Raw genomic sequence first — 18,948 nt, forward strand, 5'->3', positions numbered from 1 at the left:
GATCACCTGATGTTTTTAGGAAATTCGGAGGAGGGCATACAGCTAGCATTTTCCTAAACACTAGATTTTAAACGGAGTTAAATTCCAACAGCAAACAATATTGTGCAATTCTCAATCAACTAAAACTGTACTAGATCAACCCCATACCCTTTCCTTAGAGACAAGTTACTCACTGTATTGTAAGTAATTAAATATCTGCTGGTCAAACGCATTTTGACTCAGTAGTGTGGTGCTGACATAAGCTAATATTTTCACTGACAATGGAAATGGTGAAAAATATAAGGATGTTCCCAATGGTAGTTACAAAATGTAAAACAAATGTGGAGATTGGACTGCACATCAGAATTTGGACGTATTAAACACAACAGGAAAGGTTTTCCAACGTGTTATGAAAGAAAGTTACAGGGCTATGGTTTGTTAACTCCAGACTGCATAGCACACTATCTCCAGTGGTAACATGAATTGTGCTGAGCCTATCTGCAACAAAACAATTTCTTGGAAGATGCTGAGCATGCAGTAAACCTGTGCCTGAAATGAGATGAGATGAGATGCGCTGTGCGTGTCAACAATGCCATTCCCATTTTTTTGGTCTCGCCTAAGCAGCGCGCATGCGTAGCGTAGGTAAAAGACCTTTTGGAATTGCTTCATTTTTACCCTAAAACTTTCAATGGCAACGCATGCACGTTTGGTGATTCCCTTGAGGGAGCGAGCTCTGGCGCCATATGTTAGCAATTATCGCTCCCGGCGCTGCTTGCTCCCACAAGGAAACGCTTTCAGTTTTGCCGACAGTCCATTTCTGCACTCGCCCTTCTTCCCTCTCTCTATCTTCTCTCTCCTTTCGTCCTGACACTTCCCTCATTCCACCACTTTCCTTTGCTCCCTCATTCCCTGTTCTTCTTCCCCCTATGTTTACGGCTCCCACTGCTATTATCTTCTCCATCTCCCAGAAGAAGATGCTACGATTCGTACAATATCAATGTGTTGTCTTGACGAGCGGTCCAGGCCCTGCTAAAGAGAGGTTGCTTGGGGCACATGTTTTCAGTTGCCCTGCCCTCCCCCCATCCGTTTGTTAGACTCTGGCTCGTTTTGTGCTCTGACTCACGCCTCTGGCATGCACCCCTCTCTCGGCAGCTGCAGCCCCGCTCTGCTGAGGCAGCTGAGACTGCATCCCGAGCTGGAGAGCACAGAGATGGGAGAGAGCTGCGGAGGGATGGAATGAGGTCCGGAGCGATCTACGGGGGGGTCGCTTCAAGTCCAGCGGGTGAGAATTGCGTGCATCCATCGCCCTCCTTTCAGAACTCACACCTCTGTGCCCACTTCTTAATGTCACACAGAAGGCTGAACTGAGGGCTAACATGGAGCTGTCTTGGGCTCCCTTCCTCCCAAGGGTGCACGTGGCCAGGCCATGTATTATGGCTGAACTCCTCGAGTGCATCTGTGTGGGCTGCACATATCTCCGACGAGTCTTCGGCATGTCTTCAGGATGTTTTTGGGGGGCTCGTATCGAGAGTATGCCTTCAGGGTGCATGTTCCAGGATATGTCTTTGGGGTACACACGTCCGGGGTATGCCTTAAGGGTATTTGTTCCAAAGTATGTCTTCATGTTCTGAGTCTCCGAGGCATGTCTTCATGGTCCATGTTCCAAGACATGTCTTTGGGGTACTTGTGTCCTGGGACTGTCTTCAGGAAGCATGTTCCAAGAAATACATTTGGGATACAGGGGTCAGTGGCATGTGTCCTGAGTGCATGTTCCAAGACATGTTTCCAGGGTCTGGGTGTCCGGGGATTGTTTTTATTGAACATGTTCCAAGACATGTCTTTGGGGCGCAAATGTATGGGGCATGTCTTCAGGGTGCATGCTGTAAGAAAAGTCTTTGGAGTGCACATATCTGGGGCATGTCTTCACGGTGCGTGTCCTAAGACATACCTATTTGGTCTAGGAGTTTGAGACATATCACCAGCAGGAGTTCCTCTGTATGTCATTTGAGCAGAAGGCCAGCGGTAGCGGAAGTGATATCATATACCCTTTTACCGCCTTCGTGACTTCAACTGATTCGTCCATTATGCCACCATTTCTCGCTTCCTATTTGCTGCTATTGGGCTAAGAAACTGCAACAAGCATTGGCATAGCCAATAGGTCTCCCCTTTCGGACCTTATAAGTGTGTAACCATGCAACAGTTAATGTTGGTGCACCAAGGATATTGTGCTACATAACTAAATACTTATAAGGTCCCAAAAGCGAGACCTATTGGCTATAACAATGCTTGTTAATATTAGCTCCTAGAATGTTGGAGTTCCTGCATGCTGTTCGTGTCATCAAGTGGAAAATTAGCCAACAACCCAGTACAAGACTAAGCTGTGTGCATCAGTGATTCCGCTCTCATCTTGTGGGCATTGGGCCCCCCCTCAGCACACAGTGATGTTGAAAACATCTGGCACAGGCTGTGATATACCTCACAAAATATAGGATAGTCTGTGACTAAGTGATGCTGTGTCACAACTAAGCGCATGCCTCTTGCACTCAGCATCGTTGGGTTCCTCTATTCTCTCTGAATGTTTTTACAAAATGCCCGCTCCACATCTATGCTTCTTGGCGCTGCATTTCAAGCTTATGCATGCGTCTCATCTGCTTGACCTGCTCTGCATTTCAGAAATTGATGGTCGCGTTCCAGGTCTGCACCACGCATAAGTGCCCACACATGACTTAAAAAGCAGGCAAAGTGCTGTTATCGACAACTCGTCCAACCCCCATGCGCAACTACACAAATATCTATGTACAATACCATAGAAGGTAAGGTAGGAAAGGTACAATACCATAGGTTTAGTCACCCCCAAGGGATATTACATGTACGGGAAACACTTCTTCAATGACCAGTGGGTACGTGTCAGCAGCTCACTCACAACTCGTCGCCAACAAAACCTGTGCTGCTTCAATGATGGAGACTGACGATAAGGACAATTAAGCTGTTTAATAACTTATCACAGTGAGCTGCAGGTAGCGGTGCCGTCCAACTCCAACTGCTGTTCCCCACAGCCCTGCATGTGGGTCCCTCACATCACAATGCCATGAGCAGCGCATGGCTAAGCACTAGAACATATGCTACTACATGGTGGATCAGGGGTGATGGAGTGGGCACAGATGTCCATCTCCTAAAACCTCCACACCCACTTTTAAACACCTGAACAAGGGATGAACTCCGGTAAGCACTGGAAATTCCAAAAGACAAGGAAGGATGGATTTTTGTCAAGTAATATGGGCGGAAAATTTGAGTTCGTGCCCAAAGTATCTCCACCACAAAATCCACTGAGCTCAAGACCTCAAAGGGGGGATCCGAGGGGGGCATTGATAGACTACATACTGAATTCAAGCAACAATGCCAAATCTGCAAAAACACAGAAAATTAATAAAAAATCCATACCAAGTTCGTTTATATTCACAGACGCTTCTTCCATTTTCTTATAACTGAGGAATGAACAGCTGATAAAATGGTGTTTACTGCAAACAGAAATAAATTGAAATAGTGTTAAAATATTTGAGTGTGTGTATTCATCAGCCATATTTTCCCCAGGCATTGACTTATTGTTTTGATATGTTTTCTTTAGTTCCACAAATGCAACATAACTTATAGCTTATTATTTATTGTGATCACATTAGAGACAGTTTAGTAGATTAACTCCATTCAATCCTACTACATCAACAAACACTGAATACAGACAACCCATTTTTTATTAATAAAAAACACATAGGTGCAATTTATTGATACACCTAAAAACACACCCTTTTGTGTAAAACCAAGCAGTGTAATAATGTTTGTCTGTAAGAAGTGAAGGGGTTATTAATGCACAAATGTGTATTTTCACATGACAATCAACTAATTGCTCAGAAATGTTAGTGTTTATTTTTTGTTTGCAAATTTCCAGATTGCATGATGGCCATAAACATTCTGTCAATCAGTAAATGATACTCATAAGGTAAGAGGCTGTATTAGAAACTCTAACACTGTGCTACTATTAGTTGTGGTCAATTGATTTTCATCAATATAATCAGATGCCAATAATCATGGCAGTTGACTGTAAACAAACTATTTGGTCACCTCTAATATCCAACTTTTGTAAAAGTGAATTGAGCACCATGTAGACCAATGAGATGGCCTCTAGGAAAGAAGGCAAGTGTAGGGGATTGCGTTTTTCCTTAATTATACACATAAAAGTGTTTGGAAGGTTATATATTAACACTAAGGATATTTTGGACAGTTTTCTTCCTATTCTTTTTTTTATTCAATTCTCATTCACAGCTTCCTTTTCTTCTGCAGCCAACAGAACTGGACAGCGAATTAGGCCACTTCAGCCTTTGGCCCTCTGTACAGTAAGCAATGTCATTTTGGTATTGTACATATCCACCAACAAATTATTTCACTTCTGTGGCAGGCTTGGTAGGTAAAGCCATGTTTTCATTTATGGTTTCATGTTTTTTTTAAATTATTTTACATTTAATTTCCTTTGATTAAATCTTATTTTTGAAGACACATGCAATTTACGATTAGACATCAGATCATTTAATTGTTAATAATTTTACATTCTTAATATCTACTGTATGTATTTATAAAAAAATAGAATAATTTGTAGGCTTGCCATTGAACGATCTATTGTCTTTGCCAACTTGTTTTGAAGAGCTACAGATTCCTTTGTCTGTAAGTAGAATAATGCTCAACTTGTATAGGAGGAGCCTTTAACACAGCAGTCTAGTGGATCCAGTTGACTATTTCTGTTTGAAGGGCAAAGTAAAATACTTACAATGGTTTTAGACTTTAAAACTATAGGGCCTGATTCACAGAATGAACTTAAGACTAAATCCTAAACTTACTACTATTTGGTATTCACAGAATGCACTTACTACTTTCGGGATTGACAGAGTGAACTTACTACTTTCGGGATTCACAGAATGAACGTACTACTTTCGGTATTCACAGAATAGATTTAAGACTACTAACTTTACGTCCGCACTCGGGCTGGAAATTCCGGCCCGGAGGTGGAGTTTCCGACCCGGAGGTGGAGCTCCTGACAAGGGGGTGGAGCTTGAGGCCTGGAGGCAGAGCTTCCAGCCCAGAGGTGGAGCTTGTGGCCCAGAGGTGGAGATTTCAGCCATGGCTAAATCCCCACCCCTGAGCCAGGAGCTCCGCCTCCAAGCGCAAGCTCCGTCTCCAAGCCGGAAGCTAAGCCTCCGGGCCGGAAGCTCCGCCTCCAGGACAGAAACTCCTACTCCAGGCCAGAATTTATGGCCCAAGTACGAACGTAAAGTTAGTAGTCTTAAATCTATTCTGTGAATACCGAAAGTAGTACGTTCATTCTGTGAATCCCGAAAGTAGTAAGTTCACTCTGTGAATCCCAAAAGTAGTAAGTGCATTCTGTGAATACCAAATAGTAGTACGTTTAGGATTTAGTCTTGAGTTCATTCTGTGAATCGGGCCCATTGTTACACAAACTTTATTTGGGGAGTCAAAGATATTGGCACCAAGTTTCAATAATTACTATAATTACTATTGGGTCCGGGCATGGGATCAAGCCTTCCTGCTAGGTATCACATTTGACAATCGAAATTAAAGCAAAATACCGAACACATAATACCAGATGTGTCCTAATTATTCAATATGTTTAGTTAGGGAAAGGAGGCAGATATTATACACAGATGAGTATGTTATTAGTAAGCCTCATTTGTTTATGGTACTGTTAGAAATTCACAGAGGATACTAACGGCTGTCACCTGAATTCATGCAAGGTTCTAAGTGAAAGCACAGCAATGTGCAGATTAAAGATATTTCTTAGATATGCCACAAATTAATAGTTGCATGTAGGAGAAGTGAAAAGGAAAGACACGAAATGACAGCAAATGTAAATGAATTATATCACTATTGCAATAATTAAAAAAATGCCATTGGTCCAGATTTGGTAAATGCATTTAATGCATTAGTTGTAAATCACAATGTATTACTTTGGTAACAAAGCTCCTCTAAATGCGCCCTTCTGAATACCATGTGGACATGATTTCCAAAGCTGACCCATTAAAAAGAGATGAACTTTGGTACTTAAGTTAGCATTTGATATAGGTGAAACCTGCCTTTTCAATAAGTCATATGTTAGCAATACCATGAGAATTCTATATTATGTTAAATTTGAAATGTCAATTTATTTGCAGTAATCTACTTCGTATTTTGGTGGAAAGCAAGCCTGATACAGATACTCTGATTATGGGTATCATCAAGCCACTCTCAAATAATCTCTGCACTTTTTATCCTAATAAATAATCTAAACTTCGGATTTAGTCGCACTGAGCGAGATGTTTACAATTCTAGCACTGAACAAGACTTACAATTTCACAAAACATTCAGTTGTTAGACATACTGAGAATAACATAGTTAGGTATGATATTAAGATCTTAGTGAATTTAAAAAAACAGCTTAGTATAAAAAAACTTTTAAAAAAACAAAGATTAAAGGGGTGTCATAGGTTGGTGTTGAAATAAGATACAAGCTAATGTTAAAAAACAAAATGCTGACATTCACTACTTATCATTCACTAAATTAATTATAACTTGTGTCTCCGCTATGCACTGTTTCTGACCTCCCATAATACATTATACGAAATGGTAAATCACAAAATTGATGACGTGTCTGATGACATCTCAAATAACATCACTCATAAATCTATAGTCTTCTACAGCATAGAGTTACTGTGAGAACATCAATGATGCAGCATAAATCCTAGAGGCATGTGTTGTTGAACATGATCAAAGCTATATGGTAAATAGTTTGTAAATCACTAAAGTTTGGGGTGCAATTAGTACTCTGGTAACAACTGACCACATATGATGTGTGTTGCAGAATAGTGTTCAAAAGTATATTATTCCTGAACACCAAAGACTATTGCAAAACATGTGAACGCCCAAAGCTTCAGTTGAGACTAGATTATTGACCAGGGCATTTCTTGGCCCATGTCTGTATTAAACAGTTGTAATTCAGTAGTATAGACACATTGGATATAATGGGGATGTTTATAATGGTGTGAATGTTTACTTTCAGAATCTGTGAAACATTTTGATGCATTTCCGATCATTGAATAATGTATAAATAGGGGTGACCACGTAGAAATGGTTTATCTCACAGAACATTACATGTGACTCTAGTTCTATAGGCAATTGTGCCAACCTCAAGAATGTGTTTAGTGCATTTTATCAAACTGCAGCTGTTTGACTGAAAGGCCTGGAAAAATATGGCTTTTCAGTGCAAATGCATACCATGCAAATGTAATTAAAAATGCTGTCTGGAATACGCCAAATCACAAAAAACAAGCTTTCTGAAAAAGTTGTAACATTGTGTCAAATTTGGGAAATTAAGTTTATCTGTTTTTTCTGTGGTGCAGAGCAAAGTTTCCTATGGAAATTGACATGGGGAATCAACTTTTTGGTACTCCTTGCCTCTTTCTTCTGAGTCTCACTGGATCAGCATGAAACTTTCCATGATGGAGCAGAGGTTGAAATTGTATTCGAACAGTGTCATGAAAGAGTAACCATTGAACTAAGAACCAGAGTTCTCCTCACTCCAAATAAAGAGCATACAGCCCCAGCTTGGTTGCTTTTTAAAAATATGGACAGTTCTCCTGGAGTCATGGATTTAATGATCCAGGATACAACGTTTTTTTAATGATGCTGGGGGAATGCTGCACTCCCTGCAGCCCAACAACATTAAAATAGAATGTTTGACAATACCACTACTTCTTCTAGGGGCACCACCAGCTATATAATATGTTGGATGAAAATGCCCTAGGGCATTATGGGGTGTTTCTTGCTAGGGACAGTGAAATATAAATGACCAGCTCTTTCCAGTCATTTAATACTACTTTCCACTTTTTATTCAATATTGTGGAGGGTTGTGACCTCGGACCCCATCCCCATTATCAAATTGTTTTTCTTTTAAGGGAAGGGAGCATGCTAACACTGGCCTGGAGACTCTCTCCACCAGGGCGGACATACGTTTAAAGGAGAGGGAGCATGCACCCTCCCCTCCCTGAGCCATAACAAGCACCAAGGGCCCTTTGCAGAAATACTTCTAATTAAAAAGGGGCAGGGTGACATCAAATAAGTGTTTAGCTCACCTGTTTAATATTACTTGCATGGGACCCATGTATTTAGACCCCCAAAGTTAAAAGTTAAAATAATTGATTATTCTAAACAAATTCTGTACAGTACTTTTAAGAACATGAACAAATTATCACCAAGACAAAAACAGCAAACTGTACTGCTAGACACACATGTTCATGCATATTGATTACAATAAAAATGTTGAGGAAAGGAAACAGATTATTGGGTTATATTTCCAACACAACAGACACAAACTCATGCACTTCAAATATCAAAAACACAATAACCTTAATACTACTAAGGCAACATTTTCTGCATTAACAATATAACAAAGCCCAGTCAGCTTGGTTAGTATACATAAATAGCACTAATAATCTAATCTCAATATTTTATAACTAAATGAGACCAAATGATTAAACTACATCAGAAGAAGAAAACAATCTCTCTTACCAAGGCATCAAATAACATAGTATATCACTGACCCAAGAGATTGTCAACCTCAGAGGTAACAAAACTGAAACAAGAGTCAGTAGGTAAAGTACTGTTTGCATGCAACATACTTGAATCAAATTCCCATGTCACCACAGTTTGAAAAGGCAACGGTGCCAATTCAAGTCGTAAATGTTTTACTGGTATCAATTGTAAAGCTTTAAACAGACACAGTGGCACCTATGTGTTGGCAAATGTGTCCAAAGAGAGCTAGGTTCTGGTAAAAGGATCAATGTTGCACAAATGGGACTAATGGAATATTATAGCAGACTCGATCTTTGATAGATCAGGTACACGAGATGCAGGCAACAGTAGAAACATGGGATACCGAATAGATTTACTTAAAGACGGTCAAATACTTGACATATTGAAATGATGGCAACCAGGAGAAAGAAAGTTTACTTTGACATATTGCATGCACAGTGCATAGACACACATTTTGGAATATCAGCAAATGCTTTACAGTGGGTTACAAAAATTCAATTCATGAGAAGGGATAACTGACCACTATCCTTTTAAGCATCACACTGTGTCTCTTCAAACACCCAATGGCATATAACCATCTTTAACTTAAAAATTCCCAAAGAAAAAAGGCATTCACAGGCGATGCTTTTTGAGTTTTTTTTAACATAATGAGTGTGAGTAACATCTAATGAAACACTTCGAGTGGCAGAGAAGGCATACATTAGTGGTCGAACGAAGACGCAATTATCAATATACAGACTGAAAACTAAAATGGCACAATAACAATTGGCAAAAGATATTAGAGACCTCAGAATTAAATATAGCTAATTCCCTCCCTCCATTCTTTTGGAAGACCTACAATGAGGAACATTCTATCTTGATACCTTATTTACATAAAGCAGAATTTGTTCTGCATAGATTAAGAAGAAAGGAAACGACGCATAGTTGTTCATCTATGAAAATGAGAAGCTCCCAGCAATCTCAGTGATTCCAGACAGCCAGGGAAATCTAATTTCGCATCCAGTAGAAATAGAGGATCTCACAAACGTCTTTGAAAGTATGTGTTTATGAACATTACAAACACTCAAAATTGAATCCACTTTCACATCAAATATAAGAAATTCAATAACCGTAGGAAAATATAAGATTGATTGGAGTGTGCCATTGATCATTAACATATTTTTATTTTTAAACATACTGAGCTTTTGAAGTAGTCCTCCAAAGGAGATGATTTTTATTTAGCATGTCATTAGCGAATTAGCAGACATACAGTAAAAGGTATAATGACAGCCAGCAGCTCTACTTTTCCAGGACAGCAAGTGTAATTTTATTAATCTTTCTCTATTGCATGTTCAGGCATGTTCATAGCCACACATAATCCCAAATTAATAAATGCTTTTGATAGGTAGGACAAGCAAACATGATAAATTGGAATCTAGGAAATCCGTAAATTTCTCTCTCTGCCTTCGTCTTCACTTTACAATTAATATTATGCAGTGGTAAATGTTTACCTCTTGGAGATTGCAGGAATATTCGTGTTTTTCCACAGTTTTCACTTGTTAAGGCACAAGAGGGATGACATGGTGGATCTCGGCCTGATTCAGAGGTTGAAGGATAGAGTAAATGGAGTGAGGGTGGCAGAGGACTTTACATTTCCTACCCTGCCTTCACTTCACCTGCCAAATATCTAACTTTATTATTTTGGGGTATTCACAAAGTGAACCTAGACCAAAAGTCCAATTGTACTACTTTTCAGGATTCACAAAGGTAAACTTACACCAAACATCTAATTTACTAGTAGTAGCTTACCTTTGTGAATATCGAAAAGTAGCAAAGATTGACTTTTAGTCAAAATTTAACTTTGTGAAAACCGAAAATAAATAGGCTTGCACAAAAGTGTAAGTTTACGATTGTGAATTGGGCTCAGAGTGTTTCCTTATTTACAAGCGAGCCACACCCCCATGGAAATAAGGACACTCCTCCACATGACTGCTCTGGTGCAAAATTTGTGAAATGTGCACCAGTGCAATCTATATATCAGAAAGGGCTACACAAGCATCTGATTTACCTAGTTACAGGCAAGTTTGAACCTGTGCCATACAATATTAGCCAGTTTTGAGACTGGATTGGTAGCAACTGAGTGATACACCCTATTTTGCATTGCTGAGTGAAATTTCTATTTTAAAGTCCCTACAGAAATGTTGGACGCGCAGGCAAAATACCGCAATTAAAGCGAAAATTGTTAACATTTATTAATGATATATGGTGTCACACAATCCATTTATAAGCGCCCAGCTCTAATTGTGTTATTATAGGTGAATTGTGATGTCCCTAATCGCCTGTAATAAATAAATGACATAGCCGCTAAACTGTAATAACATATTACATTTGAGTTTTGATGCCCCAATGCCTGCTATCTGAGCTGGTAGTCGAGGATAAAGGCAGGTCACGTAGCATAATTAAAGCTGCATTTTAAAAAAACAAAAAGGAAACATGGCTTTTCCTCCTCCTGCTTTGTTTTTCTAGCTGAAAAGTGACAAGCAGAAAGAAGATACATATAACAACATATCTATGTTTTTTCAGGCTTTAAAAAAATATAACAAATCTATGTGCATACACATTCTGAGCTACAGTGTTTTTTTTATCTGACTTGAATTAAAGTGAAACTAATTTGTTTTGGCGAGAAATATCGAATTGCTTTTAGCATGTTTAATTTTGCACTAGAGATTCTAATGATGTCTTCTTCATATTTAAAAAACGTCCTATCTCATACATTTGAAAGAGCACCACACTAATGACTTCTTGATTGTGGAAACTCGACCTTCCACCTTGTTGCACTATATAGGCACAGAACTCCTTGGTAATTTTCAATATTCCTAAAAGGAACTGTGGAGTACTTTATCCCGTTTATCAACAGTCACACACCTAACTAAGCGCCTGGTTAAGAGTGTTTGGGTGTTCTGACTGCCGCACTCATGGTGGCGGTCCACTGTCTGCTGGATCACGATTTCCTCAGTCATATTGGCGGTGGGCCGCCGCCTGCATAAGGGAAACTTTATTCCCTTGTGCTAGTGCAGAAGAGGGCCAATAGAATATGCGGAGAGAGACTGCCTCCACCCCTAGCCTTTTCATGGCGGTGAGCCTGCCATGAAATGGATGGTGATAGGGAAACAAAGGGGGCCCTACAGGGCCCCCGGACACCCTCTCCATGGGGATACATTTTGGAGGGTACAACGTGTGCTTGTACCGTACCCCTTGTTCCAGAACAGCATAGCCTTAACAATTCATGCCCTTCTAGAACATTTTTGCTGTTTCTATTGCGGTGACTTTCTTCTGGCTTAGCTGTGAGAACAGCAAAAGACCATCTGCCTGTACAAGTTCAACTCATAATCAGGCAGGCAGTCTTTGCGCATCTTTGGCTAAGCTGCACCAGCTGCGAGCCAGTGCAACCCTCTCCTTGAAACTGGTTGAATGGCTAAGCCTACATATAAAGAATACCAATATAGTTTGAGAGAGTTGTGTTTCTTTATGGTAAAGCTGCAGATCCCAAAATCTCATATATGGGCCGGGTTCACTATAACGATCATGTACATTTGAGAGAGGAATAGTTGTTCCACTGTAAAGTATTTGCAGTTTGTCTAAATGTAGACCCAATTCACAAACAGGACCTACTGTCATGGCAGCTGGGCTTAAAATTCAACTTCTGCAAAGAGTAGTGTAGCCCATCACTCAATGAATTGTATACTCGACTCATGTGAATTAGGGTATGTAATCCTAGAATCCCTAAATTGTCCTAATTAACTTAATTTTGAAGTATTTTTGAGGGATATGAATGCCAATCTGTAAAACAGTGGTACAGTAAACACAATGCAAATATTTGTCTTCAGGGCACGTTAATCCTCCCCTTGCTCACTATTTGCACCATGCTCAAACTGCATACTGCCAGAGACATATGAGAGCCTGGTGCATCTCATTGTGAATGGGGGATGAACAAGGTTCTATACCAGCCCACATCAAATCCTGGCCCTTACACATATATTGCTCCTTTCCTTTGTGCATTGGCACAGTTGTTATTTGAATACATGTAGAACCCATAGAACAGTTGCATTTACATTTAGTGATGTTATAATCTGCAAAATGTAGCCCTCATGTATGGGAATTTGGCATAGGGCAGGGCAGTGCAGCATGCTTGCTGTGCTGCCTTACGTCAAAGTGAAAGGGCCAGAACGCACGGTATTTCTGCAATACGGTGCATTCCTGCCTTTTACTCCTGAAATGGCTCTGTTCCGTCAGTGTATCGCCAATGCAGGCAATGGTGCAAGGGTGACTGTTGTCAGCAGGATTGGTTTTGTACAGAAAGGGGACCTTTCCAGCACAGAAACCGTCCTATTGTGTTTTCCTCTTCCTATGTGTGCTGCAGAATGCAGTACACAGTGAAAGAGGAAAAACAAGGAGAAATTAAAGTCACTTCTCCTTATTGCGCCTCATCTCTGAAGTAGTACGTTTTGGCAATTCCCAGGTTTACCCGGTCTTGAAAATTTGCGAAGGTGTCATAATACATGGGTGTTGCATGGGAAAACCCCTCATAACACCTACGGAGCACCTCACAAGTGCAAAGTATGGCAATGCAGTGATTCGCGCTGCCATTTCTTACTCCATTACACCTATGAGGCCATTCAAAGCCATGCATAGTGGCTTTGCGTGGCCCAGATATAATTTTATGATTTGCATCACTGGAGCATCAGTAAAAACGGCACTCCGGTGACGCAAGAAGCTCAAAATAGGCTCCTATCTTTTTATGTAATCCGCACATTTGGGGGCAAATTTATCAGCCCCGTTGTTTCATTCCTGCACCAAGCAACATGGTGCAAGAGCAACACAAATGCTAAATGAGATTTATGAAGTCCCTCAAGGACACCTTGCATGGCCCTGCGTGGCTTCATACATTTCTGGTAATGTAATGCAGCGCAAATCTCTGCACCAGGATTGCATTTTCATGGGTGTTCCCATACATCATCCATGGACTTTGACTTTGACGCATTCCCAGATTTACAAGGAGTTTTAAACCTGGGTATGAGCCAAAAACATATGAGTTCCGAGGAGAGACGTAACCAATAGAAAATAGTAACCGGGCCAGATTTATAAGTTAGCCTTTTTTCTAATTTCCTATATATTTACCATTTCTAAAATTAAAACTGTATGTAAGTTTTCTAATATTCCAAACAGGTGATTCATTTCTTAACTAAGAAATATGCAAAAACACAACTGTGGCAAATCCGACTGAGGTGAAAGTAAGGGCACCATCATCGTGTGAGCTCTGCCTCCCACACTGCTCAAGCATAAGGAACCAGGAAGCAAGCAGATTTTACTAAGGGAAACCTGGGTTGACATTACGCAGCGAGTTCTAAACAGCTAGGAAAACCATAGAGGAAATACTAGAAGTGGTGAGTGTGGCAAATCTCAAAACAACACTAAGGTTAATAAAAAATAAAGCAAACATTGAAATGAAAACTGTATGCATTTAAAAAGCAAAAATGTCAGAAAAATGACAAAAGGACATATGTGATGTTAGGCAGGAACACTAACATTTGACGCTATACTATGGAAACCAGAAATATTTGGCGCAAGCTGTAAGGCCAATAGGTCTAGCATGCACCTCAAATTACAAGCCGGTCCCACTATATGCCGAAGACACAAATTGAAAAACGGATTTACTACATTTGGGCAGACTTTCATTGAACAAAGCTACATATATGTAATTGATCAGATTCAAAGCTTTTAACCCCACCCCTGTTGGTGACGGAACCACTCCGTCATCAGTCGCGGCCGCGCTGTGCTGATGACGGAGCGATTCCGTCACGGCCCGCTCGGAATGCCTGCGCAGCGCGGATTCCGCGCTGAACGTTCTATTGAGCGGGCGGGGCCGTGACGGAGGCGCTCCGTTATGAGCACAGCGCAACCGCGGCTGGTGACGGAGCGGTTCCGTCACCAGCATGTGCCCGCCGCTCTTCCGCCCCCTTAGCACTGCGGCAGAATAGCCGCCGCAGTGAAGGGGTTAAACAATACAGTGCAGGAAGGAACGGCTATTCTTTTCCAAACAAAATGGAAACTGTTTTGATAAAAGTAAAAAAGCTCAGGAGCGTTGTTCTCAATAGATCCCGTTGAACCTCTGGTCCCTTATTGTGGCAAGTAGATCCATAAACCTGCTTAAAAGCTTTAAAATCTGCTTCCCATCTAATAAAAGGAGATTAAAAAATGACAAGCCAGGATGAATCTGCATGAGTACAGGTTTGTATGAAGTGTGAAAGGCGTGAAGAGTTATTGCTAAAAGTTAATTGCTAGCATTGATACTCAGAAACTGATTCAGGGTTATTACCTTTCAGTAAGTAATCCCAGGGCGGGGAAGATAATTATTTCTGACTTTTTAAGGTGAGTAATTCCAAAGTGCTTGACAGCATATTTTAAACATTACGTTCTCAGGACACATTATCAGTGGAATAAGGGAACCACCCAAATATGGTGGGAATGACCTAGTTCTTCTCAACTTGGCTGGTAATCCAGATGTGTTCAGCAAAAATAGCATGGATGGAAAAACACTACCTTGCTTTAAGCCTGAGTTTGTGATATTGACTTGGTTACTTTATTTGCAAATCGTATCATACTTTTCACCCAGTTATCTGTATGTATTCAGTAGATTAATCATATTTAACAAATAAGCCGGTACCCCCAGGTTCTCCCTTTTTATCTTAAGATAGAGTCGTCAACACGATCGACTATCTGAAAATGACAAAATCATGTGTTTCACTTTAGTTAGGTTCAGTACTTTGGGCTGGCAATGAGCCGGATTGTTTCTTGGGCCTTTTTAACAGAGATGGCTAAAAAACTGTCACACAAGGACGCAGAAATGTTTTGCTCTTTAAGCAATGTTAAAAACGTCAAACAAGTATATGTTAAAGCATATCATAAAATGTCTACTTATGTGGATATCCTCCGAGCTCTGGGTGTGGGGGGATTGATAACATTTTATTGGATTTCCTGTCTCTTATTCTGCAAATATTATCTGACTTGTCAGAGGATTATAAACGTTTGACTTCTTTTTTTAGTTCAAATAGAAGTTTATTAAGATGAACAAGTAATGGCATTACAAAAAACAAAGTGAAATCAGCAGGAATAGTATGAATAATAATTGAGAACATCATAAAAAGTGTCATAAAAAAAAAAAAAAAAAAAAAAAGGGAAGATAGGAAAAAGAAAAAAGGAAAGGAAATAGCAATGAGGCTAAAAATCAAAAATTACAGTCATTGAAGCTACATAACATGAGAAACAGTGCACAAATATGCGGATAAATGAACAATAATGAAAAAGAAGGAACAAAAGGTTATTCATGGGGGTTTCGAGACCTCTTGCTGAATTGGGGATAAATGAAAAGACCGTTTGGCACAAGCATCCAGGTAAAGGGTGATGGGAAGCCATAACGCGAGTCTTTTCGGGGCTAGGGTAGTGGGGTAAACAAATGCAGTATCCAGTCTATGATTATAACATACATTGAACCACCAAGCTTTAAAGGTAATGCCCTTGGTGTCTTTCCAGTTAACAGTAATTTGCTGAAATGCAACAGTCAATAACAAATCAATAATATGAACATTTGCATCAACATCAATCCAGGAAGAGGAAAGTGAGCCAAGGAAAATGTCAGTGATAGAAAAGGGGATGGAGGTGTGGAAGATAGAATTGATTTGATTCCAGACTTTAGTCCAGAAAGCGTGCGTGAGAGGACACATGAAAAGCATATGAAAAAGTGTGGCGTTAGGGGTGGAGCAAGACCAGCAAAGATCCGGAGTGAGGGGAAAGCGTTGGTGGAGGAGAGATGGCGTGTAAAGAAGTCGATTATAAAGGAAAAAAAGTGTTTGTGTGAGAGAGGCTGCTCTGGAGGATTTGCGAAGCTTAGTCCATATTTTATCCCACAAGGATGTGGGCCAAGAGACAGCAAGATCGGATTCCCATTGGTCTTCAACTTTGGATTTAGGCCTAGGTGATGGAGGGTTATGAAAGGAATGGTATATGGAGGACGCTGATGGGTTGGAGCGTAGTTGGGTGTGAAGAGAAGAAATGGGAGTAATAGAAGTCACAGTCGAATTAGAGTGAGAAAGAGAGTCACATGCAGACATAACTGCGTTTTTGAGTAGGGTGTATTTGTGGACAAAGGAGGCAGGGAGGGAAAAGAGATGACTAAGAATTGGAAAAGGTGTGAAGACAGATCCAGTGAAAAGTTGGGAGACCCAGATTAAACCGCGCTGCCTCCAAGTTTTCCAATAAAAGGGTTTCAATTTGATAAGAATGCTGTTATTATACCAAATCGTGGTGGCGAGAAGTTCTGGAACAGAAGAGGGGGGAGCCGGAGTAATGGCTAAAAGTAATTTCGCAGTATATTTGTGAATTGGAGTGGATAGGAATTGGGGCTTGCGAGAAAAGGATAGATACTCAGCAAAGGAGAAGGGAGAAAGAGAAAGGTGTTCGAGTTCAGCCCAAAGAGGAAGAGGATCAACAGGATCCTGAAGCCAAACGGCAGCCTGTTTCAGGAGAAAAGCTTTATGATAAGCAGGAAAATTTGGGAAGTTGACCCCACCCTCCGATTTGGGGAGGCGGAGGCGTGATAAGGACATACGCGGCTTCTTTCCAGACCATAAAAAGGAGGAGAGTGTGGAATTGATTTTAGTGAAAAATTTGGCAGGGATGGAAATCGGTAAATTAGAGATGGTGTAAAGGACGATTGGGGAAAGCATCATCTTGATGGTGTCAAGGCGGCCCCACCAAGAAAGGTAGAGGGGATGCCATCTAGAAGTAAGGTCAGACAGCTTTTGAGTACATTTAGTGAGGCATAACGAGATGGTATCTGAAACAGAAGGAGTAATGTGTAAGCCGAGATATTTGATATGAGATGGACTCCAAGTGAAAGTAGATGCAGTAAAATCGGGTTTAAAGGTGAATTTGGTGAGAGGTAAGATCTCACATTTATCGCTATTTAACTTATATCCAGAAAGATGGGAGTAGGTATGAACTTCAGCAAGGAAGGCTGGGATAGAGACAGACGGATTCGAAATGAAAAGTAAAATGTCATCTGCGTAGGCAGCTAACTTAACTTGCGAGTGAGCGAGAGGGAAGCCATGAATGCTCGGGTTTTGACGTATCCTAGATAAGAAAGGTTCCAGGGCAAGATTAAAAAGAAAAGGGGAAAGAGGGCAGCCTTGTCGAACGCCTCTACCAAGGCGAAAAAAGAAAGAAATGAGACCATTGGCACAAACCGCTGCTCTAGGATTTGCATAAAGGAGGGATATGAGGGAAATGAAATTAGGGCCAAACCCAAACCATTTTAACACGGAGAAAAGAAATGACCATTCTACCCTGTCGAATGCCTTCTCGGCGTCCAAAGCATTTGCGGCCAGGGAACCGTTGAAGCGTGAGGACTTAGATAAAACATTAAAGAGGAGCCTGGTATTGTCAGAAATGAAGCGGCCTTTAACAAATCCTGATTGTTCAGGGCCAAGGAGATCTGGGAGAAAAGGATCAAGTCTAATGGCTAAGGACTTAGCATATATTTTATAGTCAATGTTGACAAGGGAGATCGGTCTGTAGTTCTTGCAATGTTGGGGATCTTTGCCCTCTTTTGGTATAATGCAGATGTAAGCATCCGAAAAAGTGCCTAAGGAGGCATCGTTGGTCTTGAAGGAATCAAGAAGGCGGAATAATTTGGGTAGTAAAAGGTTGGCAAATTGTTGGTAAAATTCGACGGTAAAGCCATCTGGACCGGGAGACTTATCTTTTTTAAGTGAATGAAGTGCAGTGCGGAGTTCGCGAATAGTAAGGGGAGTCTCAAGGGAGGTCAGGTCAACAGGAAAGTTGGGAGGAGGATGAATGCTGGATAAGAAAGCAGAAATAGAGTGATCAGAGGGCTGAGTGCCAGAAGAGTAAAGTGTAGAGTAAAAGTGAGAAAATACCTCCAGGATGTCAGCATCTTTATGTTGCGATATTGAATTAACATCAAAAACAGACTCAACATTCAATTTGTTTTGTTTGACTTTTAAATAATTAGCAAGAACTTTCCCCGCCTTATTTTTCCCACCATAAAATTTCGAACTGGATTTCAGGAGATACAGTGAAGCGTTATCAGTGGACTGTTTGTTATAGTTCATTTTCGCAATGATAAGAGCTGTTAAAGTTTCCTGAGTATGAGAAGTATAATAGGAATGCTCAAGGATTTTAATCTGAGACAAAAGATCATTAGTACGTTGACGAGCTAATTTGCGTTTTGCCGCAACATGTCTAAGAATAAAATCTCTGGCTGCTGCTTTGTAAGCGTCCC

At 40.6% G+C, this 18,948-nt stretch overlaps 1 protein-coding gene across 1 annotated transcript in view; it reads right to left on the minus strand.

Moving 5' to 3' along the window:
* The window catches only part of LOC147688995 (ATP-dependent translocase ABCB1-like), an 856,748-nt gene that overhangs the window by 732,976 nt on the left and 104,824 nt on the right, over positions 1-18,948 (minus strand). The window contains exon 3 of the mRNA XM_086941881.1: positions 3,421-3,497. Coding sequence (XP_086798007.1) covers positions 3,421-3,497 — 77 coding nt within the window. The remainder of the gene's footprint in view (positions 1-3,420; positions 3,498-18,948) is intronic.

The sequence above is a fragment of the Lissotriton vulgaris genome, chromosome 10, assembly GCF_964263255.1.
Source record: "Lissotriton vulgaris chromosome 10, aLisVul1.2, whole genome shotgun sequence".
Classification (NCBI taxonomy): Eukaryota; Metazoa; Chordata; class Amphibia; order Caudata; family Salamandridae; genus Lissotriton; species Lissotriton vulgaris.